The 27,411-nt window shown below is 43.3% G+C and overlaps 1 protein-coding gene across 22 annotated transcripts in view; it reads right to left on the bottom strand.

The window, feature by feature from the left end:
• PLEKHA5 (pleckstrin homology domain containing A5) overlaps positions 1-27,411 on the bottom strand; it is a 261,638-nt gene that overhangs the window by 221,740 nt on the left and 12,487 nt on the right. The window contains exon 4 of one of the 22 annotated variants that reach the window (XM_053252357.1): positions 184-734. The exons of the other annotated variants lie outside the window; for them this stretch is intronic. Within the exon in view, the coding sequence (XP_053108332.1) occupies positions 635-734 (100 nt within the window). The 3' untranslated portion in view covers positions 184-634. Of the gene's footprint in view, positions 1-183; positions 735-27,411 lie in introns of those variants that run through there. 22 annotated transcript variants of the gene reach the window in all.

The raw sequence follows: 27,411 nt of genomic DNA, 5'->3' as shown, positions 1-27,411 counted from the left end.
TATACACTCTCTCTCTCTCTCTCTATATATATATATATATAGAGAGAGAGAGAGAGAGAGAGAGAGAGTTAGTTTGTGTGTATGTACTTTGATTACTCATGCAGTTCCATGAGGAAGATCTTGTCCGTCAATTAAAACTTTGAAAGGTGATTTGCAATGTGAAGTAATTTGTGTTTCTGCCCTTTGGAGCACTTAGCTTTTTTTCAATAAGTGCCTTTCCTCCTTCCTCACTTTTCACTTGTTCCTTTACATTATAAATGCTTGTCCTGTCTAGGTCAGAAGATTTGACAGCAAATCAAGAACATATGAAACTGACATTACAAAAGGTTGAAAGACATACTATTGAGTAGTGAACAGATTTTCAGTCATAGATTTAAGAATTTTTTAGAAAAACACCAGCACTTAAAAGAACGCTTGGAAGAGAGAAAGTATATAACTCAAGGGTTTAAGTTAGGTGAGCTTATCACTATACCCACACTGACCTATGTAACAACTTCTCAGCAGATCTCATGGAATTCCTGGGAGGAGAGAAATTTCGTACAGCAACATAGCTTTTATTTGAATATCCAATTGGATATATCATACCCATTTCACTGCTATAATCCATTGACAGTGACTGACATCCAAAATTACTTCAATGTCCTATTAAAATCAAGTGGTCTTTAGAATAACGCCGGAGCAGTACTACCGAATAACTCAGTCTGGATGTTAGCCAGTATCTTCTACGCCAATGCCTACAGCAAGAAACGGGAGGAAAGTGTTGAGACAAAAAAAGTCTATCCATCTGCATACTAGAAGTATTTTTTCCTGACATTTGTAAGCATATTTTGTGTCCTAAAGACAGAGCTCTTATAACTATACTATGTCACTTTTACTATGATATGCAAATCCACTATCTTGTTGTGGGTTTTGTTTTTAACCACTCAGAACTGCTTCTTTCAAGGTGTTCGCACATCAATCATTTGTTGTCTCAGTAATGCCTTTGTCTTTGATTTCTCCCCTCCCTTCTCTCCCGCCACCAAGTATGTAAAGGACATGCACAACCTACCTTTGGAACAAGATGAAGCAAAACTGCTGCTTAAACCTATACAGTCTCATAAAACCCAGCTGGGAAATCATTTTAAACCACTCTGTAGAGACAAATTACTTCAAAAATAGAGCCAGCAAAACTTTTTTTTAAAAAAAAAAAGCTTCTCACAGATCCATTCAGAAAGTGGCACCTGCATGCTGAACCATGTCCAGTAGTGCTACTCAAAGACCTTGCTGATAAGTACTAGTCTATCACAATGGAATAATTTATCCACTGTCATCCATGCTAGTGACTATACAAGATGTCATAACCTTTCAGAATCACTAGCAGCAGACACAAACAACATTAACTAGTTCTATTTACAAGTAATTTTAAGACCACACTTAAAGGACTTATCGGGGGGAAAGCCTGCTCTCATGTCAATTACTACTAACAAGAAAGATGCCAATCATGAGGATGTGTCGGGTGTGTATGAAAGGAGGATTTACACACAAACACATGTGGGGTACACACTATACCCCTTGCCGAATCCCCCGAGGGCTGACCACCAGTGTGCCCTCTAAGGTGTGTGCATGTGCATCCGCTCACAGATTTTTTTGATGTCCGCTCAGTTAATTTTAGATCCCACTCAGGTTGAATCAGGAAGATCCCACTCTGAATATATGTGTGCGTGCACTGCCTTGATACTGCCAGAACAAAATTCATTCTGCACATAGATGAAAAAAAATGAGAGAACACTGCTGACCACCCAGCATCATAGGATAGAGGACATTTTTTCCTCAATCCAGAATTTCTCCCATAGAATGGGATGGCAGTCGCTCATTTAAAGGAGAGAAAGGACTTCACTCACAGGACATCACTGGTGTATCAGACTCTAGTTCCGGCCCCTTGGTAGCCACCATCATTGAGAATCATAGCCCCAGTACAGATTTGGCATCTTGGTCAAACTAAATGAGACACAGTGTTGCGAAGAGCAAAAAGAAATGCTGGAAATGGGCTTTTTCATTGTACCCATTGAAACTTCTCAATGCTACCTTCTGTAATACCAGCACAATAAGAGCGATTGTCAGCAAGAGAAACAGACCCCACTCAGACTGTCAGTCACTTCCCAGTTTTAGTTGAATATTGTACACTATATTAGTATACACAATGGCTGAAATCCACTTTTATACACTTAAACAATGTAATTCATGTGCAAATAAAGATTTTAGAAGTACTACACTTTCCCAAGACAAAAGCAAAGAGCTCAAGAAAGGCATAACATTTAAAATGTTTCATCTTTACTTCAAAACAAAATTATACCCTAATTAAAACAGCACATGAACCAATTTGAATGTTTTACTAATAAAATTCTTTGCAAAACAAGTTTCAGCAATCCACACACCCATTTTTGAGACAGATCACCATTAACATAACTTTTCAAAAGGGGAACCAGTTCCAAGCCACAGAACTTGTCTGGATATATCTAAACCTGTCAATAAGTATCCATCTTATTTATTTATTTAATATTCATCTTATTTATTTATTATTTTTCTGTGTAAACCACCCTGAGACATTTTTGGAAGAGCAGTTCAGAAGAAGAAAAAGAAGAAGAAGAATTTTTACATTTACATTTTATATCTTGCTCTTCCTCCAAGGAGCCCAGAGCGGTGTAGTACATACTTATGTTTCTCCTCACAACAACCCTGTGAAGTAGGTTAGGCTGAGAGAGAAGTGACTGGCCCAGAGTTACCCAGCAAGTATCATGGCTTAATGGGGATTCAAATTCAGGTCTCCCTGGTTCTAGTCCAGCACTCTAACCACTATACCACGCTGGCAATAAGAATAAGAATTATTGCTGGACCCCATTTCTCCAGCAACCAAGCTATCTTGCAGTGAGCCATACTAGGTAACAGGTAAGTTGTTTACCATTAGAGGGCCCTAAACAGTTAGCCAATGTTGCCTAGCAGAATATAGCCCCTGGGCACAATATGACAATTCACTTTTGTTGATTTAATAGTATGTTTTACATACATTGTAAGCAGGAAGGTCATCAAACAGCTTAGCCAGCAAGGTGCTCAAAAGAGTTAAATATGATGCACTGCAAAACACCAACAGAATTCAGATTCTCTACACCTTCAGATTAAGACTGCGAAACAATCAAGTGGATTTAAAGGCAAATTATTTTCTTCTCCTCACCCCAAAGACCAGGGGCGTATCTAGGGTAGGGCAGGCAGGGCACGTGCCCCGGGCGCCACTTGAAGGGGGGCGCCATTCTCTAAAATAAAATAAAAAATAAAAATGGTCGCTGAAAACAAAATGGCCACTGCACATGCTCAAATGGCCTCTGTTTTTAGCGGCCTTTTTTTTAAAAAAAAAATTTTAAACAACGGCCACGACACATGCTCAAATGGTCCCTGCGAGGCCCTAGAGGCCAGCACGGGGAGGGGGAACCTTTGCAGACCCCCCCCCAGCCTTTAGGAAGCACCCTGAAGGGGCTACAGATAAAAAAATAATAATATAATATAAGTCACTGTACACATATTTAGTTTGGAACTATGTGCAGAGAATCAGGGCTTGTGAATACTGAGCTGAAGCTTATGAGCTAGGATTGTATTCATTTGCTCTTACTTTGCTTCTTGTGATAAGTGATTCAAATGTGATGTCTTAATAATATGGCTATTAATGGTGAGTTTTGTCTTTGAATCAGTGTGAAATACTTAGTATTAGGCCAACTGGGAGTTTCTTGCTCTCTTTCTCTCATTTTAACTGTCTTTCTGAAATACTAGAACATATTCCAAGCAGTGACACAGTTTACTCTGCATACCCTTTAATTATTTTCAGAGTAGCTGGGAAAAGCCAAATTTTCCATTTATTTTTAAAACTTACATAATAGTGATGCTACAATGCATAGTAGAGAATTAGACAGGTACTTCTGTTTAGTTTTCCAAGTACACCTCCACATAGTATTTGGGTATTTCATGAGCCCCAGCACACTGAAATTTGTAGTTTTCCAGCATTTTTTGGTCTGGCTACGTCCACTGCTAAATAGTTTTTGAAATATTAAAAGATTAACGAGTTTGACTTGTATTTTTGAGCTGATATTATGGTAAAGTTATCTGAAAGATAGGTGTCAGATGTATGGACAGGAGGCGCAATTTCAGTGCTTGCCCTAGGCACTATTTTCCCTAGATACACCTCTGCCAAAGACCTATTGCTGTGCAAGTCTGCATTATGGAGCAGCATGGCCAGGAAGACCACTAGTCTTCTGGGGCTCTGTGTCATGCATGCAGACAATTTTCAAGAAAGTTCTGGGATGCACACAGAAAGCTGTATACAGGCCATTAAAATGCTGTTATCATTCACAAGCAGAACACTCGGCAATTATGGTAGGCTACCAGAAGTGAACCTGTACAAGGAACTGAGCCCTTCATCATCTTTAAGGGGAGAAAATGTAGGTCTAAATAGCCTATCAGTCTTGACCCAATGAGGCTGTACACTAAAATCCACAATATTACAAACACATGCAGCATGAATGATCACATCCACTAACCAGTGAGCAATTCAATTATTTGCAACGTGTTTTGCTCTCTATTATGTGTTCTTCCAAAGGTATAGCTTAGTCTTGCAAAGCTTCGTTTGGGGAGAGTGACTTTCCTCACTTGGTAAAGACCCTGCCAGATCCAGCAGCCAAACCATCTCATCACACAAATAAAGGTGGGCAGGGAAAACGCCTTATAGGTCAGGAAGCACTTTGTATTTATCTACAAGCTCACAGGGGCAATATCTAGTCTACCAACTGTTCCTGTTGAGAACTGAGTGTTTTCTTCCCCTTTGCTCTGTCAAAAGACTAGAGATAGTACAGATAGGAGACTTCAATATATAAATTGGAGACAGAACTTGGTGGATTAATGTAGTATCCCCACCTGTAACAAAACCAGCAAGTAGAATCCTAATCCAAGATGCCACCCAGGATCAGGTACTGTTAACTCTGTTATATTCTGGGTACTTCCATTGGTGGCGGGAAGGAAAGGGAAAGCTGGCTGATGGAACCATTGCACATTTATGACCCCAGTAACTGAAACTGGGGCCAGGGGTGGCTGGTTGTTCTAAGGGCAACAACAGTTTGTGGAACAGTATGTAATGCAGCACATTACCCTGTTTTGCTGAGAAGTTATAAAACTATTTTTAAAGAGACTTGGGGAAGCCCACAGAAAAGGTTCTTTCCCTTTCCAAAGTCAGTTCCTTCTAGTGTCATCACCTGCCTTTCAACCTGAAATTCCACCATTTCAAATTAATCTTAGAACGCAATCTAGAAAGTTCAAATAAGCATATTCTCTCGGTCGACTGGTGAGGTTTTTGCTTTTCTCATTAAAAATTCCTTCTACACTACTTTTTGGAGCCAGCTCTGTGGGGTCACAGCAAAAGACAGACGGCTGCAATACAGATTGCCGTTCCTTCCCCACCCGGCCACACACCACTTGTCCCCATATTGCACAACGAGCCTGCCTATTACTTGGATCGGCTGCTTGCTGTGCAGCATGGGAGCCACTGCATTGTAACATACCTCACTATCCTCAGAACCTCCAGTCAGAATTCGGTGCATTTGAGTGCATCAGAATCTCAGTAATGACTAGGTATTCAAGATGTAGCTCCTAATGGCATCGACTCTTAGCACCAACAGCTCTATTAACCAGCAGGGGCATTAGGGATAGAGACTGCCAGTAAGGGAATTCCCCCTCTGACCATGCTTTCCCTACTCAGATCCTCCTTTGTAATTTATTTATTTGTCAAATTTGTACACTGCCCCAAACCTTCATCTCTGGGCGGTTAACAACATAAAACAAGCAAAAACATACACAAAAAACTCAACACAATTTAGAGAATCTAAAAGTCAAACAGACTGAAACTTAAACATCTAAATAGCTGAAAAGGCTTAGGTGAAGAGGTGGGTTTTCAAGTGTTTTTTAAAAACTGTCAGAGATAGAGAGGGTCGTATTTCAGTAGGGAGCAAAATCTCCAGTCTCGGGGGCAGCAGCTGAGAAGGCTCGTCCCCATGTGGCCACCAGCTGAGCTGGCGGCAACTAAAGATGGACCTCTCCAGTTAGACTGATAGTTTCAGGTTTCATTCTCTCACCTGGGAATGAGACTTCCATCTGCATCTTCTCCCTCCCCCTCTTCCTGTATGTAGCTAGCAAGAGGCATGGTGGGTCTCTGTCTCCCTGATGTATTTCCTAAATAAACTAATTTATTTGGAACTCTAACTGCATGTCTCCAGACAATATTAATTAGCAGTGCTCCCTTACCTGTGCACTTCTGCTGTAGCTGGTGCAGATAAAGCAATCTCCCCTCCTGAGCTCTCTCTAGCACTAGGAAGTTGAGTTGATATGGAGAGCTGATGCAATCTAATGGCTAAGAGTAGGTATCAAATTATACATTATTCTTCTGTTCAACTGCTATCATATCTCTCTCCTGAGGCACTTTATAGCAGTTGGCATATGTATGCATGTGTGTGTGGTCTTTAACAGAAATATATACTTTCAGGATCAGCTTGGTACAAGGAGAAAAACCCAAGGAAGAGGTAGCTTAAACTACTCAAAATTAAGACCAGACACCAAAACAAGAGTTTTAAGAATGGACATTTTAGGGAGATACTATGACAGTTTGGGGCCTGGTTTATTTTGTATACAGCTGGCTTGCTCACTGTTGATTTCTATACAGCTCATTAGCTGCTCTTAAACATGCAGCCTTCCGCCTCAGATCTCAGCTACAGTGTAGGAATATTAGCCTACCTTATAGAGGAGTTTGCAATTTATAGTGAAATGCACTACGCTTTGTTGTTGTTTGACCAGTTGCACTAAAGCAAGCCAAACACAGTACACTCGAATGCACATTTAACTTCTCTAATAAAGCACAACTCCCTGACTGCCGCTGGAAGGATACTGAAATACAGGATAAAAATGTAATCCTCAAAACAGTTAGAAGAAAGAAAAAATATTAAGATTAAATTAAGAAATCAATTGTGAAGGACACACAGAAGACGGGCAAATTAAAGTAGGATAGGACCTTTTCCTGCCCAAGATGGATATGTTATATGATTTCAAAAAAGGAGACCTTCATCCTGTACATTATTGAACTGGCACTCGAAGTATTTTTGGTCCATCATTTCTAGGCTACCAGACATATCAATTAAGGAGGCACAATCTGAATGCCACCAGAAGAGAATGGGCTTTTTTCCAACAACCAGGTCGTTAGTTCAAAATTCACAGCACTTTACACAATTGGATTGTTGCTTTATCTAGATGAATATGGCAAGATAAAGCTGCAAGCAGAGCCTGCATGGAGCGCTGTCGAGGGCTTAGACGTGGGAAACACAAGTCCTAAACTATGTGCTAAACTTTGACACTCACAGGGTGAACATAAGAACAGTCCTGTTGTTTCAGGCCCAAGGCCCATCCAATCCAGCATCCTGTTTCAAACAGTGGCCCGCCAGATGCCTCTGGGGAGTCCACATGCAAGGGGTGAGGGCATTCCCTCTCTCCTACTATTATTCCCCTGCAACTGGTATTGAGAGGCATCATCCTGAGGCTAGAGGTGTCCCACAGCCACCAGACTAGTAGCCATTGATAGACCACTCCTCCATGAAGTTATCCAAACCCTTTTTAAAGCCATCAAAACTAGTAGTCATCACATCTCATGGCAAAAATTCCATAGATTAATTATGCACTGTGTGAAAAAGATATTCCTCTTGTCGGTCCTAAATTTCCCAATCTAAAGTTTCATGGGATGACCCTGGTTCAAGTGTTGTAAGAGAGGGAGAAAAATTTCTCTGTCCACCTCCTCCACTCCATGCATAATTTTATACACCTCAATCATGTCTCCCCTTAGTTGCCTCTTTTCCAAAGTAAAGAGCCCCAGATGCAGTAGCCCAGCCTTATAAGAAATGTGCTCCAGGCCCCTGATCATCTTGGTTGCCTTCTTCTGCACCTTTTCCTGTTCTACAATAGCCTTCTTAAGATACAGTGGCTTTGGATGAGTCGCCTTATCTTAGGCTAATTAGTTCTAGGCAACTAAGATGTGTTGAATTATCCTCTCATTTCTCCAAGGAGCTGAGAATAGTGTATCTCCCAGGGATACTGCAAAGGATACACGCCATTCTGAAGCCCCTAGTAAAGTGGCAAGATGACTAAAAAAAGTGAACAAGAATGGGAAGTGCCGGATACAAACCTTACTATACAGAAGCTGTCTCACTGCTTGTGCTGCCTGACAGCAGGTACGAGCTCTGGGACAGCTTAGTAAGCATTTTGTTTTCCTAGAGGCCACTTTTAAGTCAGGTCACTTTAGTGAGGACCAGCCTTCCTCTGATGGGATAACAGAATCCTATGGGACAAGTGGTGCATTTTCTTTCCATTTTCAAGGGGGAGGGAAACCACCACAGAAGAACCCTTTCCACACAGTTCAAACACTAGTAACCTCTGGATTACCGAATCCGATGGGGGAAAATAGTTTTTGTATATTAGAAGATCCTTAAGCCAAGAAACCAGATCTCCTTAAAGAAAACTGGTCTTGTGGTGAAGTGAAGTGTGCTGACAAGTCGATTTCAACTCCTGGCACCCACAGACCCCTGTGGTTGTCTTTGGTAGAATACAGGAGGGGTTTACCATTGCCTCCTCCCTCACAGTATGATATGATGCCTTGCAGCATCTTCCTATATCGCTGCTGCCCGATATAGTACCACCGGGCGGGGATTTGAACCGGCAACCTTCTGCTTGTCAGTCAAGCATTTCCCCACTGCACCATTAGGTGGTAGCAGGCATGAATTGTCCCTTTTGCTAAGCAGGATCCACCCCAGTTTGTATTTGAGAGACTAAATGTGAATAATGAGAGACTAAATGTGAACACTGTAAGATGTTCCCCTTAGGGGATGGGGCTGCTTTAGGAAGAGCAGCAGAAGGTTCCAAGTTCCTTCCCTGGCATCTCCAAGATAGGCCTGAGAGACACTCCTGCCTGCAGCCTTGGAGAAGCCGCTGTCAGTCTGGGTAGATAGTACTGAGCTAGATGGACCAATGATCCAACTCAGTATATGGCAGCTTCCTATGTTCCTAGAAGGGAACAAAAATTCTATTATTCTAAACAGAAGCAGCAGCTTCAAGAATGTATGAATCTGAATGGAGAAAGTCATATGACTTGCTTATAAACAGGTTCACTAAAATAAGATTAGATTGCTTCTCACATCTCACACTTTTGCTTCTTCGTGCACAACAGTTGCTAGAGTGATCTAAAACAAAAAATTCCATTTTGCCAAACAAGTGAATTCATTTTCTTGATGCATCTCGCTCACTATTTCAATCAGCTACAACCTGGAACCCAGCCAGGAAATGCTCAAACAATATCTCAAAGAGATTTGATAGGCCCATCTTATTGCTTTCCTAAAATATTTCCTTTATCAGGATCTTTTTTTAAAATGAGCATGTACTGCAATTGGAGTAATGATAATTAGTTCTTGTAGGAAAACAGAAAGTGGGTCCCCCCACCCCAAACAAATCCTGGAGAATTTGCACAACTCTTAGAACTGTTGAAATAACTTACTCATGATGGGACCAAATTTAATATTTTAAAAATGGCATTAAGCAAAATAATGTCACATTGCAATAGCAGATTCACCAGTTGGTCCCTCTTTGCATTTCTACCACAGAATGCATAAAGACCTGCGTTTATGTTCCAGCACCTTAGAACAGTCGCTGACATCCTTACTAAGTGTACTTCCATTGAAATTAAAAGGACAAATTAAGCATGTCTAACTTATACTTTTAATTTAAATGGGACTTGGAGTATGTTTAAGTCAGGATGTCAGACAGTATTTTTAAAAGCACTGGCCCACATGCTGTGCAGCAGAAGGGCTCTGTCCTTGCAGAACGCTTAGAGCCTAGCTGCTGTGAAAGCTTGTTCCACAGCCGTGCACATGGGCAAGGAGATACCTCCCTGCAAAAGCCCTTTTTGCTGATAGAAATGTATCCCTGAGGGACACATGGCCCTCAGGGACCTATTTCTAGAAGCAAAGGGGGTTTTTCAGGGAAGGGAGTGGAGGGAACCAAATACTGCCTCACCCATCTCCCTCACTGTGGGCAGAGAGTCATGAAAGCAGCCTTCACCACAGCTAGGCTCAGCCTCCCTGTGAGGGCAGAGCCCCTATTCTATCCTTGTACTGCTGCACAGCACACAGGCCAGTGTTTCAAAAACTACATTTGACCTTATTTTAACCTCCTCTCCACCTTAAGGTAGCTTACAATATAATTCGAACACACAATGTTAACAAATTAAATAAGTTCTTAAAATAGCAATAAGAACAGATTGATATATAGGCAGAGAAGAGTTGCTGCTCCCATTCCACGCACGTTCACCTTCTGCTAGTCTATTTTCTCTTGCTGTACTGCTGTCCTAGCAGCTAAAGAATGCATCTCTTTTTTTCCTTTTAAAGTCCCCCACACACAAGGATTATAAACCGTATATATGAAAAGCAGTAATGGGTAGATGTGAGGCTCAAGTGCTAGTAAAAGTTGTTTTATTTACAGAGATTTTTATTCCCCTCTTGTAGGTTCACTTTCACCCTGATGTATTAAGAGCTACCTCTGCCTTGTGCTTCTAGCCATTCACGATGATGTGGCTAAGATTTGATCCAGCAATATTTTACCTTTAAAAATCCTACATGACTCCTGCAGTCCGTAAGAACCTAGAAAGCTGCCTTATACCAAGTCAGACCATGGGTCCATACACTCGCCAGCAGTGACTCTCCAAGGTATCAGCCAGAAGTCTTTCCCAGCCCTATCTGGAGATGCCAGGGATCTTCTGCATGCAAGCAAATGCTCTACCACTAAGTTACAGCTGCAATTACTTGAAAACTTGATGCCAATTCTTGTGTTGGTTGTCTTGACCAGATTGCTTTCATAACTGCTGATCCTAGCTTTCTCCTGTCTATTAGGCGCATTTCAAATTTATCCCAGTTGCTTCCTACAATCGAGAGAGAAAGATTGTGCTAATGAGCCGGTGTCGACTCCTAGCGACCACAAAGCCATATGGTTTTCTTGGTAGAATACAGGAGGGGGTTACCATTGCCTCCTCCCATGCAGTATGAGATGATGCTTTTCAGCACCTTCCTATATCGCTGCTGTCTGATAGAAGTGTTTCCCATAGTCTAGGAAACATACCAGTGGGGATTCGAACTGACAGCCTCTTGCTCCCTAGGCAAGTTGCTTCCCCGCTGCACCATTAGGTGGCTCGACAATCCCCTAATTTGAATTCCAATCCTGCAAGGGCTTTCAAACAGGCATAGATTGGTCAAAGTCAAACACATGTCATGATTTTCAAGGCAGCACAAAGGTCTGCCAAGACAAAGTATTTCTGGCCCCACTGGGTCACTTCTCAGAAAAGATGATGGGGGCTTGACCAGGAAATCCTGTGATCCCTGTAGCCAAGATGTTTTCTTATTGCTCCACATGTTCCATGATGAAAACCTAGCTTCAAAAACAGATTCCATGGCTGCCTCCAGGTTTACCTTAAGCCTGGGCTATCATAAAATGTTTGCAGATGCTTTATACTGTATTGTATAGAACTCTACCAAAACAGTATTATTGAACTACACTGGTAGCACCATCTGTTTTCCAGATATTATGTACACAGGTTATTCATACACTGCCTGCCCCTCTCCCCCAACACACAAATGAAAAATAAAACAAGAAATTAGCACACAAATGTATGCTACTACAGACAGCCAAGTGAGCTGACCAATGTTTCCTCAACCTCTAGATACTGAAGCCTATAAGAATGATTCATTTTCTTCCATTAAAGATCAGTTTTAAAGACCATCCTCACTATTTTGACATTCTCACTCAGTTCTCTCGAACACTCAACCAAGTACTCTATTTCCACTGAAGCCTGATGTGAGGGCTTTTCCTTTGTGTACAGGAAATCAGAACTGCCCTCCAATGCTCTCTCCTTGTGTAGGAACATAGGAACATGCCATCTACTGAGTCAGACCATTGGTCTATCTAGCTCAATATTGTCTACCCAGACCAGCAGCTGCTTTTCCAAGGTTGCAGGCAGGAATCTCTCTCAGCCCTATCTTGGAGAACCCAGGGAGGGAACTTGGAACCTTCTGCTCTTCCCAAAGTGGCTCCATCAGGGAATATCTTGCAGTGCCCACACATGTGGTCTCCCATTCAAATGCAACCAGGGCAGACCCTGCTTAGCTAAAGGGACAAGTCATGCCTGCTACCACAAGACCAGCTCTTCTCTACTGTGTCGCTTGATCTTGCGCACATGCAGCCTTGGCCCTACCTGTTCACTGCTGCCTGCTGTTTATGCTCATGCAGTGTATACCCATTATCTCTGACCACTGAATAGCAAGCCCAACTTTCCTAAAATGGATTGGGAATATGGTTGGGTCACTTGAGTACTATAAGGCTATCAGACTCTGGCAGAGACAAACAAGAACCTTACAGTAAATTATGCTGCTTCAGCTTAAGGTTGACTCAGGAGACAATATTAAATATGGCTAGCTCATTATTTTAGCTGTCGTGCCATGTGCTCCAGGGGCTTCTTTCATGTACAAGGATGCTAAGCTGGCTATGAGATATTAATCACCTAATGATAATGAAGATAAGTAGAGGTTGGAAATAATTACTTCGATTATAAATAAGCAAAGTATATAAACATTGTATGTGGCAAGTCTCTAGATTTAGTATGCTTTTTTTCTTCAGCATGCTCTCTAAAGCCATGCATTTCACTGTTTGTTCAAATGTCTACAGACTATAACTCTTAACGGTTGCTAGGAGAGGAACCCGAATGCAGAGCAGTAGGCTCCCTCACACCTTCCCATTTAAGCACGGAACCACCTAGCCAGGTTTTACACCCAAATCCTGTGTACATTTTACAATCATCACTCAGCACAGAGCTAACTCCAGTTTTGTGAATATTTAAGAACATAACAGCAGCCCTGCTGGATCAGGCCCAAGGCCTATCTAGTCCAGCATCCTGTTTCACACAGGGGCCCACCAGATGCCTCCGAGAAGCCCACAGGCAAGAGGTGGATGAAGGTATGCCGTCTTTCTTGCTGTTGCTCCCCGCAAGTAGTATTTAGAGGCATCTTGCTTCTGAGGCTGGAGATAGCCTATAGCCACCTCCAGTTGAAACATGTCCAGATTCTGATTACCAGCCAAAACTATTATTTCAAACCAAAACCACCCAAAACTACTTGACAGAGAAACTGTCTGAACTCAAAACTCTGCAGGCCACTGGAGGGAAATACAAAAATTCACCTGCCCACAGAAAAACTGATGTGTAAACTCAGCAAAGCAGCTGTCAGATAACACACCTTGGCATATTGCTTCTCTGCCCATACTATATTAAAGAGCTAGTAATGTGGTGGTAGCAAGCATGAATTGTTCCCTCTGCTAAGCAGGGTCCACCCTAGTTTACATTTATTTATTTATCATATTTTAATAGCACCTGATATGCATATCTCTAGGCAGAGTACAAGGTTTAACACACTATAAAGAGTCACTGATTAAAATCCATGAAACACAAAATCACATAACAAATTATTAAAATTAATTCTAATTAAAAGCCTGCGAGAACAGGAGAGTCTTGAGGGTCTTCCTGAAAACAAACAGAGAAGGAGACACTCTTATTTCAGCAGGGAGCATATTCCAAAGACCTGGGGCAGCCACAGATAAAGACCGGTCCTGGGTCACCACCAAACAAGCCGGCGACAATTGTAACCGGACCTCTCCAGAAGATCGTAACAAGTGGCAGACTTCATGACGAAGGAGGTGCTCTCTTAAAAACCCTGGGCCCAAGCTGTTAAGGGATTTATAGGTAATAAGCAACTCTTTGTATTTCACCCAGAAACTTATCAGCAGCCAGTGCAGTTCTTTTAAAATCAGTGTTATGTGGTCCCTTCATGTTGTCCCAGAGACAAATCTGGCTGCCGCATTCTGTACCAAGTGTAGTTTCCGGACTACATACAAAGACAGCCCCACATAAAGCACATTACAGTATTCAAGCCGGGAGGTTACCAGCATACGTGCCACTGTTTTAAGGTCATTTAGCTCTAGAAATGGATGTAGCGATGTATCCGCCAAAGCTGACAGAAAGCACTCCTACCGACTGCCTCAACCTGAGAAACCAGGAAGAGCTTTGGGTCCGGGAGCACTCCCAAGCTATGTACCTGATCTTTCAGGGAAGTGTAAATGCATCCAGAACAGGCAGATCTAAGCTATCTCTTGGGTCCCCTCAGTATCTCCGTCTTATTTGGATTCAACTTCAATTGGTTATCCCTTATCCAGACCATTACCACCTCTAGGCAGGCATTTGGGGATGATATGCCATTTCCTGATGAGGTCGACATGAAGGCGTTCTCACTTTACAGAATAACAGTCTCCAAGTGATATCATCTGTGTATCTACCAGAGAGGTAGGAACGGAACCACTGTAAAACAATACCACCCAATACCACCTCCCTCAAGCAGTCCAAAAGGCTACCATGGTTGATGGTATCAAAAGCCGCAGAGAGATCCAAAAGGATCAGCAGACTCACACTCCCTCTGTCAATAGCCAGTTAGAGATTATCCATCAGGCCGACCAAGGCAGTCTCAACCTCATAGCCTACATGAAAACTAGTTTGAAATGGGTCTAGATAATCTGCATTATCCAAAACTGCTGGGAGCTGAGAGGCTACCACCTGCTCAATCTGCTTGCCCAACCATGGAAGATTGGAAACAGGTCCATAATTAGCCAACTCTGAGGGATCCAATGCAGGTTTCTTCAAAAGTGATCTAATAATAGCCTCCTTAAGACAAGGAGGCATCCTGCCCTCCTTCATTTATAATATTTACCAGACGCTCTCTGATAATATAGCAATAGCACTTACATTTATATACCGCTCTATAGCCGGAGCTCTCTAGGCAGTTTACAATGATTTAGCATATTGCCCCCAACATTCTGGGTACTCATTTTACCGACCTCAGAAGGATGGAAGGCTGAGTCAACTTTGAGCCCCTGGTCAGGATCGAACTTGTAACCTTCTGGTTACAGGGCGGCAGTTTTACCACTGCACCACCAGGGGCTCTTTAATATGATTGCCAGATGAGATAAGCCAAGTTGGGCAAGGGTCAAGAGAACAGGTTGTAGGGTGCACAGTCCAAAGCAGTTTGTCCACTTCCTAAGGAGTCACAAACTGAAAATGATCTAATCTAAGCCCATAAGAGGAAATGCTGGACACCTCCACAGTAGACTCTGTAGTAACTGTGGAATCCAGCTCGGCCCAGATCTGATTTTATCCGCAAAGAAGTTGTTAAAAACATCACAGCGAGTGACCAATCGATCCAAGTTTAAATTCAAGAGGGAGGGGGTACACACTATCCCCCTCACAACCCTAGACAACTCAGCTGGATCTGAATTTGTGCAAGCAATGTAGGCAGAAAACTGCTTTGTGTTGTGCTCAAATGTGCTCTGTGTTATGCCCGATAAGATTTGCACAAGTCTTCCTCTGATTATGTTATGGTCATTTACCTTGCCGCTTCAGCTCCCACAGTTCATCCAAATACCACAGGGCTGTCTTTAAAGCAGGTCGGAGAGGATACTTAGGAGTGACTGTGTCTACTGCTCTAGTGAGTTCATTACTCCATGTCTGCAGCAGAGCATTGACAGAATCACTAGCAGAACCAATCCTAACCTCTTCCAAGGCTTCTTGGAATCCTTGTGGAGCCAGTAGCCTATTTGGGTGGACTAGTGGATCTAGTAGGTCCTTCACCCCAGCAGAGGTGGGTTGTGGCTGTAAGTTCTACCTTAACCAGATGGGGATCCATCCATGACAATGGGGAGATGACAGGAGTCCCCACCCACAGAACACCATCTTGATCATAGCAAAAGACAAATCAAGCATGTGACCAGCATCATGTGTTGGTCCAGGGACCAGTTGGGTAGGCCCATAGTCATCATGGCAGCATTTGAAAGGGAGGCTACATGTGTGAGCACTGCAAGATATTCCTCTCAGGGGATGGGCCCACTCTGGGAAGAGCACATGAATGCTTGTGTTCAGAAGATTCCAAGTTCCCTCCCTGGCATCTCCAAAATAGGGCTGAGAGAGACTCCTGCCTGCAACCTTAGAGAAGCCACTGCCAGTCTGTGTAGACAATACTGGGCCAGATGGACCAGTGGTCTGACAGCTTCCTATGTTGATGAAGAATCTCAAGCAGTTTGAGATCCCACCTTTATGTTTAAGCATAGCTTTTATTCCAGTAGTAAACAGGAAACTAGGGGTGTGCATGGCTCGGAGTCCCCCCCGGTCCGGCAAGGGGGGGGAGACTGTGACTTTAAACGGGGGGTTAGTAGTACTTACCCCCTCCCCCGCCTCTCTTCCCCCTCCGGTGCTGGTCCTTGGAAAAATCTTCTTGGGGTGGCAGAGCTCCTCTCTGCCGCCCCTGCCCCCGTCATTGTTCGTCAAGCCTTAACAGAGACGAGCGCTAACCATGTGCATGCGCCCTGTGCGGTGCGCGCGCTCGTCTCTGACGCTGCAGCGCGCGCTGCATACGTCACTGTGACATATGCGGCGCGGGCACTGCAGCATCAGAGACGAGTGTGCCTCGCAGGGCGCATGCGCGCCGCTAGCGCTCGTCTCTCTTAAGGCTTGACGAACAACGACGGGGGCAGGGGCGGCAGAGAGGAGCTCTGCCGCCCCAAGAAGATTTTTCCAAGGACCAGCGCCGGAGGAGGAGGAGTGGCGGGGGGGGGGGGTAAGTACCACCACCACCCCGCTTAAAGTCACAGTCCCCCGCCCAGCTGTTCTATTATGCCGGACCAAAACAGGAAACCACTGCTCAAGCAAGCAAAGCCTTATTAGGCATGCCTAACATCCTTTTAATTTCATGGGGTCTTCAAGTAAATGTAGTCAGGATGCCAGCTTGATGTCTCACCAAAGAGACATTAAGCCGTTTTAGGTTGGAAAGCAGCAGCTGCATCATGTCAAGGCAAGAGAATCTCTTTGCAGCCATAAGGTAGAGATCCTTTGCTTGAAGGGAGGGAGGAAATTATTACTATCTGAACAAATAACTTGGGTGCAAAAGACTCATCTAAATGAGAATGCTTCTAAGTGTCAACCCAGAATTTCCAGACAAACAGGTCTGGGCACCTTGAACCTGGCAAGATGGAATTCATTCTTTTTCAGTGGAGAAGACAACCTTCACAGTAAGCAGTAGGAAATGATCTGTCATTGTTTGGATCAGATTTATCTGGGCAAGATACAGAGCTTAACAAAGGCTCATTTTATTTTATATGGCCCAACTAAAACTGTATCTGAAGTCTTCAACAAGGACGCTCCAAGAACAATTAGACTCCCATTCTGTAAGATATTAACTATATTACAGTTCTAACAAAGTTGTGAGTACAGATCATTTGCAGGAGGTAGATTACACAGAGGTCTTTTCGGTCAGGCCAGCACTGGGGGCTAGAGAGCTTGGAGGTGTACATTTAACACAGACCTGCCCAATTCCACAAGCAAGCATTATCCAGCTGTATGTGTGGACAGCTGCCCAACTAAGCCACCACCATACCAGCCTGGCTTCAGTCTCCAGTCTTCTCTTGACCTCTTCTGTGTTTGTAGCACAGAAACCTCTTGGTATTTGTGCACAAATTAAGTATTTTACCATTTCTAAAACAAAAGTTCAAAAAGCAGCTCAATGTACACCTTTTAGCTAGAAGTCCTTCATTCCCCAGCATAAGGGTCTCTTATGCTCTGGGGAGCTGGGTGGGGGGCAGCTGCTGTAACATTATCATTTAGAAACCCTGACTATTATTTTTGCCAGAACACATAAGAGGCCAATGCCCTTTTCCCTCCAGCAGCAAAAATATCTAATTGTCAAAGAAATATTTAACAAGCTCCATAGATTAGCTCAATCAGATTCAATGCATCTAAGCAACTTTCCTAGTTGTTTGATTAGGATGTCTACAAGATTTCTTTTAGAGAATAGCAAGGTTTGGTTTCTCATAAAAGACCCGTGCAATGTTCTTATTCTTAAGTCAGCAGGGCTCTCTGAAACCTCTGCTCCCAACTACTTTGGTTGGACTGGAATGAAGAGGAGGCAAATCCAGAAGAATCACAGTCAAATGCAAAACACAGGCAGAAAGATAGTACCAAATTCCAGTATGACTACACTGAAGAGACAAGACCATTCTAGTCAAATGGTGGTTTGGGGTACGGGGAAAGCATCCTGGCAGGAATCCTAGCTGTTCAGATTCTGGAGATTTAGCTGCTAGAAGCAAAGCTCCCAAATCAAAACCTCACTGGTGTCCAACAACACAAGAACACACTGGTAGGGCAATGTAACTTGGACTGCTCCACAATTTATTTATTGTTAAATTTATAGACCGCCTTTCATTAAAGCAATCCCAAGGCGGTTTACAGCAAAAAATTTAAACACAAGATGGTAACAGAGACACAATTAAAATATTAAGTGAAGAAAAAAAATTAAACAAATCTGATTAAAAATTTAAAACAAAAGCATAAAAGCAATACAGACTATAAAGAGCAGCAGCAGAGAATCAAATAAATGCCTGGGCAAAAAGCAGATTTTACACTTTTTCTAAAAGCTGTGATGCAGACCGAGGAGCGAATAGCCACCGGGAGAGCATTCCAGAGTCTGGGGGCACCAACAGAGAAGGCCCTGTCCCATGTGCACGACAACCGAGCCTCCCTCATTGTCGGCACCCGGAGCAGAGCCCCCCCTCAGATGACCTCGTCAAGCAGGCAGCAACCTTTGGGAGCAGGAGGTCCCTCAAGTATCCTGGGCCCAAACCGTTAAGGGCTTTAAAGGTCAAAACCAGCACCTTGAATTGGACCCGGAAACAAACTGGTAGCCAGTGCAGCTCTTTCAAAATGGGTGTGATGTGCTCCCACCGGGCAGCTCCGGATAAAACCCTAGCTGCCGCATTTTGCACTAGCTGCAGTTTCCGGATATTCTTCAAGGGCAGCCCCACATAGAGCACATTACAGTAATCCAGCCTTGACGTGACTAAGGCATGGGTAACTGTGGCCAGATCTGCCTTCTCGAGAAAGGCGCACTAGCCAAAGCTGTGCAAAGGTACATCTGGCCACTGCAATGGCCTTGGGTTTGAATAAAATATTGCTACTCAACCAACCCCAGCCTCCTAATGGCGCAGTGGGAAAGTGACTTGATTAGCAGGCCAGAGGTTGCCAGTTCGAATCCCTGCTGAAACACCTATATCGGGAACTGGGGAACCACACCTGAGCATGCGGGGAGAAGGGGGATGGACTTCAGCTACTTGAAAAACACCTGAGATTTCCTGTCTATCGGGAGCAAGGAGTGGAAGTTAACCCCTTTGTAAGCCGTGACCTCCTACTTCGAGGGAGAAAATGCAAGAACATCACTAGACAAATTCAACAAGCCCGTATTTACCATAAACAGAAGGCACGTAAATTCCACAAGAGTAACTGGGTAACCGAGCAGTTTCATGAGCCCATAAAACAAAGATGATATTCCGTTTTTCCTATAATGAAGCTGCCACCCAGCTTGTTCAAATTTTTATTTATTTCTAAGGAGATAGCACTCCTTTCCAGCAACAGTCGACTTTAAGAGTGTGAAGTTAGCACACCAATATGGAACAGTCTGAACAGGGAATTCACTGATAAAGGCCTTAACACAATGCATACCTACTTGAGAAAAAGCCCCGCTGAACTCAGCTTCTGCGTAAACATGCCCAAGGCCAGGCTGTAAATATATTAATATATCCTTTTCTGAATGAAGCATCTGCTGTTGAATTTTTGCAAAAAGTTCTTGTTCTCTCTTCCAACAGGCTATGAATTACTTGCCGCACTCAAAATAACAAATGATGTTAATTTATGATCACAGCATTTTTCTTCTCTCTTCTATAAGCAGTAGGTACCAAGAAGTATGAAATAAACCACTTCCCAGTGACAGCTCCTAAAAAGCAGACACACAACTCATCTACTCTATTAGAAATTTAACGAACAATTAAAACTAAGGCTGAGAATGAAACACCAGCCTTGGGAGAAAAAAAAAACTCTATGGAGCAATTTAAAAATTAAGTGAGATTATTAATTGGCTTCAGTGTCTTAAGCATTGCCCCAATTAATCCAATTTAATTTTAGTCTTATAACATTAAGCAGCTTTAAATTAATTTAATTGGCTATACAGAGTAGAGTTTAGCTTCCATATTATGGATGATTACACCAGATACTGTACTACTTTTTATACACAAAATGTCAGAGAAAGTGATCCAACATATTCTCCATGCAAAATATTTCAAGAGCGGCTTTGTTAAGAGTATGAGCTAGGAGTGAGGGGAGGTCAAGTTCAGAACTCTACCATAAAGCAAGATTTGTTCCACAAAGGATGCTTAGGATTTTCACATGTGCCATGTAAATCAGCTATTCCCAAACTAGTGTCTTGTGAAAAGTGTCTTGAAGTATTGCCATACCGGATGCATCCACCATCCTATACCTGGTGGGGAGACCTTGCCTAGCATCCCTACCTCACCAATATATAGGCTGGGCGGCTATTCTCACAAGTAGCCAAGACCAGGAGAGGACAGCTAAACCTGGGCTTACTTGCCTGTGGGGACCGCCGGGAGCTCTGCAGCTCCCGGAGGCACCTTGGCAGCAAACCCGGCTAAGAAGCGAGCACTCCCTTAACCCCATTTAAATTGGCCAGATGTCTGCACCTGCTGCTTTCAACCAGTGCTGAAACACTGGTGGGCACCTGCCCATTGCTGGGGGGAATCCTCACAATTAGGCTTGAGCCCGAAACATTTCGGAGGCCATTATAAAGGCCTCTGAAACGTTTCAGCTCGGCGGGCGGGGTCAGCAACAGCGGGGATGGCACTTTAAGGGCAGGGGGAGGGTGTACTCACCCCTCCCACCACATTTCCCCTGCCGGCGCTCCGTTATTTTCAAGCCCCTCGGGGCGGCAGCGTTCCTCCCTGCCGCCCCATTGCCCTCATCAGACGGAATGGGCGAACACACGATCGCTACTTCTGGCCACTTCCAGCCGATGAGGGCAACGGGGCGGCAGGGGGGGGGGAAACGGAGCACCAGCGGGGAAAATGTGGCAGGAGGAGTGAGTATGAACAACTTTCGGGCACATCCCTACTCACAATGCACTGTGCACTTGTGGGGTGCATCTTGGGATTTCCAGGGGCCAAGACAACGCATTCCAACCCCTGCACTGCCACAGACCATCGGGGTGCGTGATTCGTGCACCCACCAACTCCATGTGGATCATCTGTGGGGAAGGCGAGCTTCTGCTTATATCCCAACTAGTGAATTAACTGAAATAGTCAAGTCAATTAAAATTTACATTACTATTGTAATGGCTGGCCATTCTTGAGTAGCATGGTCATCTTATTGCCTCGGATGTTGCACCTAGCAGAGCAATACCACTTGTCAAGAAGTGCTTACAACTGCATACACTCAAGGATTTGTCAACCCTAGGAAAATAAAAATTGTTAGCATGTTTTAACTAACTCTTTTCACAAGCAAAGACAATCACCAAAGAGTGCAAGAAACGAGAGATTTGGGAAAGACAGACTCATCTCCTATGCCTTTTCCCATAACTAAGTATTTAGTAAGGTAAAGTAAAGTGTGCCACCAAGTCGATTCTGACTCCTGGAGCCCACAGGGCCACGTGGTTTTCTTTGGTAGAATACAGTGGGGTTTACCATTGCCTCCTCCTGCACAGTATGAGATGATGCTTTCAGCATCTCCTTATATCTCTGCTGCCTGATTTAGCAGCAGCAGGGATTCAAACCGGCAACCTTCTGCTTGTTAGTCAAGCACTTCCCTGCTGAGCCACTTAAGGTGGTGTTTAGTAAGGCAGCATACTATATATACTGTTTTTTAAAAGCCCATTTCTAGATGTTTTCGTAAACAAGGTTCTTTCATTCTCTTACATGACAACTGTTCTCAACAGCAACTGTACTGATCTCGTATAGTGGGTACATTTTAACTGAACACTTCAATTAGAACAGTTCAATGTCAGCATTATTAGCTAATAAACATTTTATATTTTATATACAGGGTAAGTACATGTTAAAGAAAAAAAACAGTCTGGGCCTGTCTAGAAGAGATTAAGACACTAGGGTTAAGCCAATAGGTATTACCTAGCCTTTGACTCCTTATCCTAATCTACACAAGCTCTTCAACTATAAAACTGTCCTTGGAGATTGTTCACCTATTAGGAGTTATCTAAATTGGTATCATCCATCAACATTTCTGTTTCGAGCAGCTCATCATCTTGTTTTACTTGAGCTGGGCAACTAAAGGCTATCACAATGTCAACTATTGACAGTGTAACCTCCAGACTGGATTACTGCAATGCACTCTATGTGGGGCTGCCCTTGTATGTAGTCTGGAAACTACAGTTGCTCTAGAATGCGGCAGCCAGGTTGGTCTCTGGGTTATCTTGGAGAGACCACATTACTCCCGTACTGAAGGAGCTACACTGGCGGCCGATATGTTTCCGGGCAAAATACAAGGTGTTGGTTATAACCTATAAAGCCCAAAACAGCCTGGGCCCTGGGTATCTAAGACAACATCATCTTCATCATGAACCCCACCACCCACTGAGATCATCAGGAGAGGCTCATCTGGTGGCTACTTGGGGACAGGCCTTCTCCACTGCTGCCCCGAGTCTTTGGAATGCGCTACCTACTGAAATAAGAGCGGCCCCATCTCTGACAACTTCTTAAAAGTCTTTAAAGATGCATCCGTGCACCCAGGCTTTTAATTAAATATTGTTTTAATAGTTTTAATACTGTTTTAAACTACCCCGAAAGTAAGACCTAGCAGTAATTTCTGATGTACCGCTAATTGCCCTAGTGCATTTTTGGGGGCTAAAATTAATATAAGACACTGTCTTATTTTCGGGGAAACACGGTATTTCAACTTTTTGTCTTTTTGTTTTGACTTAAGGTTTTACTTTTTCTGTTTTTACTTTGTTGTAAACTGCACAGAGACATAAGTTTTGGGCAGTAGAAAAATATGTTAAATAAATAAAAATAAATAAGTCAAACTTGAGGATATAAGTGTCCACTGCCAACATCTAAAACTTTGATCAGCTTCATTCCCCCCACCAAGTGCCAGGCAATCTTTCTGCAACTCTCAAGACATCTGACCTCTCCCCTTTACAGAGTTACACATGCCCCCAAGCAGAAGATGGAGGATGGGGAGTAGCATTTGTCTGGGACAGCTGTAGCCTGCATATACTGCCAAGAAACCAGCATATTTTAATTAAAAGCCACACAGGGTCCGTCCATTGCTTGTTCGGCTCGACCACCTCCAAATATCTCTGCCATCAGACACACTCCAAGCAGGCAGCTCCATGAACATGCAATTCCAGTTCACCCCCCTTGAGCTGAAGTGGGAGCAAGAGAGCTATTTTAAGGCTCAGAAGAGATCTGAGCCCAGATCTCTCAAATCAAAAGCCAGTATTTTGTGTTGCACTACTTCAAGTGAGGTTTCAAGCCAGTATGGAAGAGAGTACAACAGGTTCAATTAAGTCTGTTCAATGTGAGTGAAAATAGTTTGCCAGTAGAAAAGGCTAAAAGGAAAAAAACTTCACCAAGGTGGTAGCATTTGCTAGGGATTTCAAGCCTTTCGCAAAGGAACAGACTAAAAAAAGACTAGCAGTGTTTTTGTGTTTTGGTAGCAGATCTCAGCTGCTAAGGCTGCAACAGCCGAGATCCTGTTTACATTGCAATTGCAACCGCACATTAGCAGCATACCTGCAAACCCCCAGACCAATTAACAGAAAGGAAGACATTTATTGTAAAACAGGTTCTGACCTCCACCAAACTTGGACACTTTGCACCTTATGAAATTAATAATAAAAACATATGGTGTACACATGCTTGAACACGATTGCCAGTGTACAGTACAAACAGCAATCGCTGCAGAGTACAAGCATCACTATCACACAAGCAAAAGAGGTAGCAGGATCAGAGGCGCTCTCACCCCTGGACTTTGGGGCTGAGGTCCAGGGCCTCCACAGCCCCCTTGCCCCCCCCCCAATCCTCTTTAGTCTGTCCCAGGTGGCGTGGTTGCCCTGCAGAGCATGATGATGCTTACTTTGGGGGAGGGGGAGGCTCCAAAATTACCCTGGTGCAACTCCGGGCAGGATGTAAATGGTGGCCACCATATCACTCTTCTGCTGCCCTGCTGTGTCCCAGCTTCCACTTCCCTTCCACTCCGATGGCCACGTTTGAGAAATCATATCCTAAACATTTCTCCAGGACATTGTCACTTTTTAAGAAAGTCAGCTTTCTACATTATGTACAATAATCCTTTAAAAAGAAAACCTCGCCATATATGCAACACACAGATACACCCACCCACTTCCACACCACTTGGGATGTGATCAAGACCAGGCCTCTCTAGTTGCATACTGCCCCCTTTCCTAAAGAAATGCCGATTCAAGATGCATATTCTGAACACAGGGAAGGCACATCCTTAACACAACGGATTGAATCCTGACAAGCACAAGACGACTTACACAAGGTGCTTCTGTCTAATTTGGGCTATTTCCCCTGCCGCGTGCAGTCCTGCCTGCTATACCCAATGCCATTTCAGAAGGTCTCCCAACCCTTAGGAGCAGCCATTTGGGAGCTGGGGGTCGGGGAGGGGACAACTTTTCATGCTATCATTTCTGGTTTAAGGCTACCAACAGTCTAACAAGTTAGAAATAAAGAATTTCCAGAAGCAAACACGAATGCTCTGTCTAGCCTTAACTGCTGCTGGACAAATAAGGAATCATTTAAAGTTTTCTTTTTAAAAAGTAAATAAAAAAGCTTGCCTCTCTGATAAATATCTATTGCTTTCCGTTGGAATGGAATCAGTCTTTAAAGCTGCAAAGATGTTCCCTTAACCCATCTTACTGAATTGCTGTATTTATATTCTTCTACTAATCCAAATTATAATAAAATTTGAAATCTTTCACTAAGCTCATTAAACCCAAAATGTTATCCCAACCTTCAAGACAAAACCTTATTAGTAAAAGCAAACAGAATTCTATTTACTGGTCTGTTTTAGAGCTCATGTCCCATCTGTGATTAGCACAGAACCAACACCAAGTAGAAAACAGCTAAGAATATGGATCATAATTAATCGTCGTGCATTCTGAAATGCATAATCCTATAAAGACAACCTCTCAAATGAATCAAGATTTCAACATATAATTTGAAACACTTATCTAATATGTCTGCCCAAAATCATGTTTTATGTTCATTTCCTCAGAACCTCAATTATCCAGTGTGTTTGCTGCATCAAAGCCATAAAGTATAATACAAATCTCAGTAACACGCCCATTTAGCACACGAAGGGCTTATTAGACGCATCACAAAAAAGCATTTTCAAAAGACTTAATTTCAAACATCAATAAGCATAACATATGACTTACACTAAAAGCAAAATAATTAAATATTCTTATTCAACCAGCATGTTGAAATTACACTTAATGTTGTCATCAGGTTTCCTAATCCTATACAAGTTTTCATCATCTGGCCCGATGCCAAGCTCTGATGAGCAACAGAGAAAAGTGTTTAGTGAATACCTGGCAAAAAATACAGAAAGGTCCCATTAAACAAGCATTCACCCAGTTGTTGAAAATTAGTTGTCATTGTAGAATGGAGAATATCTTTAATTATATTCCCCCAAAAGAAGAATACCATATACTTAAAGTGTTCTGTAGGATACAGCAATTTCTGGAAAACAAGACTCTTTGTATTAACGCATTGCCCAAACAACAGATTTGGGGAAGGGGGACATATGGAGAGCCTATAGATTGCAAAGGACAGCAGAGTGGGGCTGTTTACCCTGTAAAATTGTCATCCTCCATGCTCAGCCAGAAACCTGAAGAGGAAGGGTAAGAAATATCATGAACAAGAAATATCTTCTCACACAGGTGTGTGCACTCTCACAGACAGACACACAGACACACTCTTTTTGCTATATAAACTGCTTTAACAACCTTTTGTTGAAAAGTGTTATAGAATAAAAACAATTCCCCATAGCGTACTTGGCATCTCCTTCACTCACCATGACTTGTCTGCACACCCATTTTCCAGGAGTCTGGTTGCTCATTTTCAGGAAGAGCCTGGGAACTGGAGACCAATCATCTGCACAGTCCCAACCCAACACTTGCCCACGCCCAACCCCCCCGCTGGCCATCAATTCATGCTAGCCCATCAGGAATAACTTTAAAATAAAAAACACTGGTGGTTGAACTACTCGGATCATTCACTCTGGATTAGTCACATTCAGATCTATAAATGTGTTCTGATGGAAGTGTTTTATTTTTACGAAGTGTTGGCTCCACTCTTCTCACAGGAAACCAAAAAGGGCTTGGAGCTTACTGCTGGTATTCAAGGTGGCCAATGTTTGCATTGGTGTTTTTTCTACCGTTTTTCCGTAAGGGAATCACTCAGAATTTCCTATTTCAGCTAATAATGCAGGAGAACCTCTCTTGTGTCAGGTTTGTGTAATGTTCTTCCTGCAAGACCACACCACAGATACCAAGCCTATCCTTTCCCACTTGGCTATAACTCCACATAGGGCCCCTTCAATACCGGGCTATGCAGCTGGGATTCCTGGGTGTGATGCAAAGGGCAAGGAAAGGGGTACATCATGGGAAGAAGTCCCTTGGAGGCTGCAAAAGATCCATCATGCAGCTCGTATCTGCTCCTGTGGCAGGGTGGTCAGGGAGCTAATCTGCAGAGGAACATAGGAAGCTGCTTATACCGAGTCGGACCATTGGTTCATCTAGCTCAGTATTGTCTACACAGACTAGAAGCAGCTTCTCCAAGGTTGCAGGCAGGCAGGCATCTCTCCCAGCCCTATCTTGGAGATGCCAGAGAGGGAACCTGGAACCTTCTGCACACAGATGCTCTTCCCAGAGCGGCCCCATCCCAAGGGGAATATCTTACAGCGATCACACAAGTAGTCTCCCATTCAAATGCAAGCCAGGGCAGACCCTCCTTAGCAAGGGACAATTCATGCTTGCTACCACAAGACCAGAACAGGAGGCCTATATTCCAGTCCCACTGCCTCATACTTCCCCCATCTGTTAACAGCAGGACCTCCAAAAGGTAGGCAGTGCCATATGTAAAATAAATATGAGCATCTCCCATAGATGGGACTACCCTACAACTTGCATTCCACTCCTTTGCACTATCCCACAAATAGGCCATGTGCTACCCCCAACTCCAACCCCATGATCTCGCTATAGCAATGCATTCTCCCTAGTCCTAGTGGCTCCCTTCCAAAATATGTTGCCTTCACAGACACCACTACAGACATGTCATGCACAAAATATTATT

Source organism: Hemicordylus capensis, chromosome 5 (genome assembly GCF_027244095.1).
Source record: "Hemicordylus capensis ecotype Gifberg chromosome 5, rHemCap1.1.pri, whole genome shotgun sequence".
NCBI classification, from domain to species: Eukaryota; Metazoa; Chordata; class Lepidosauria; order Squamata; family Cordylidae; genus Hemicordylus; species Hemicordylus capensis.
Note: the sequence above shows the minus strand (reverse complement) of the source record. Positions and strands in the feature narration are given on the sequence as shown.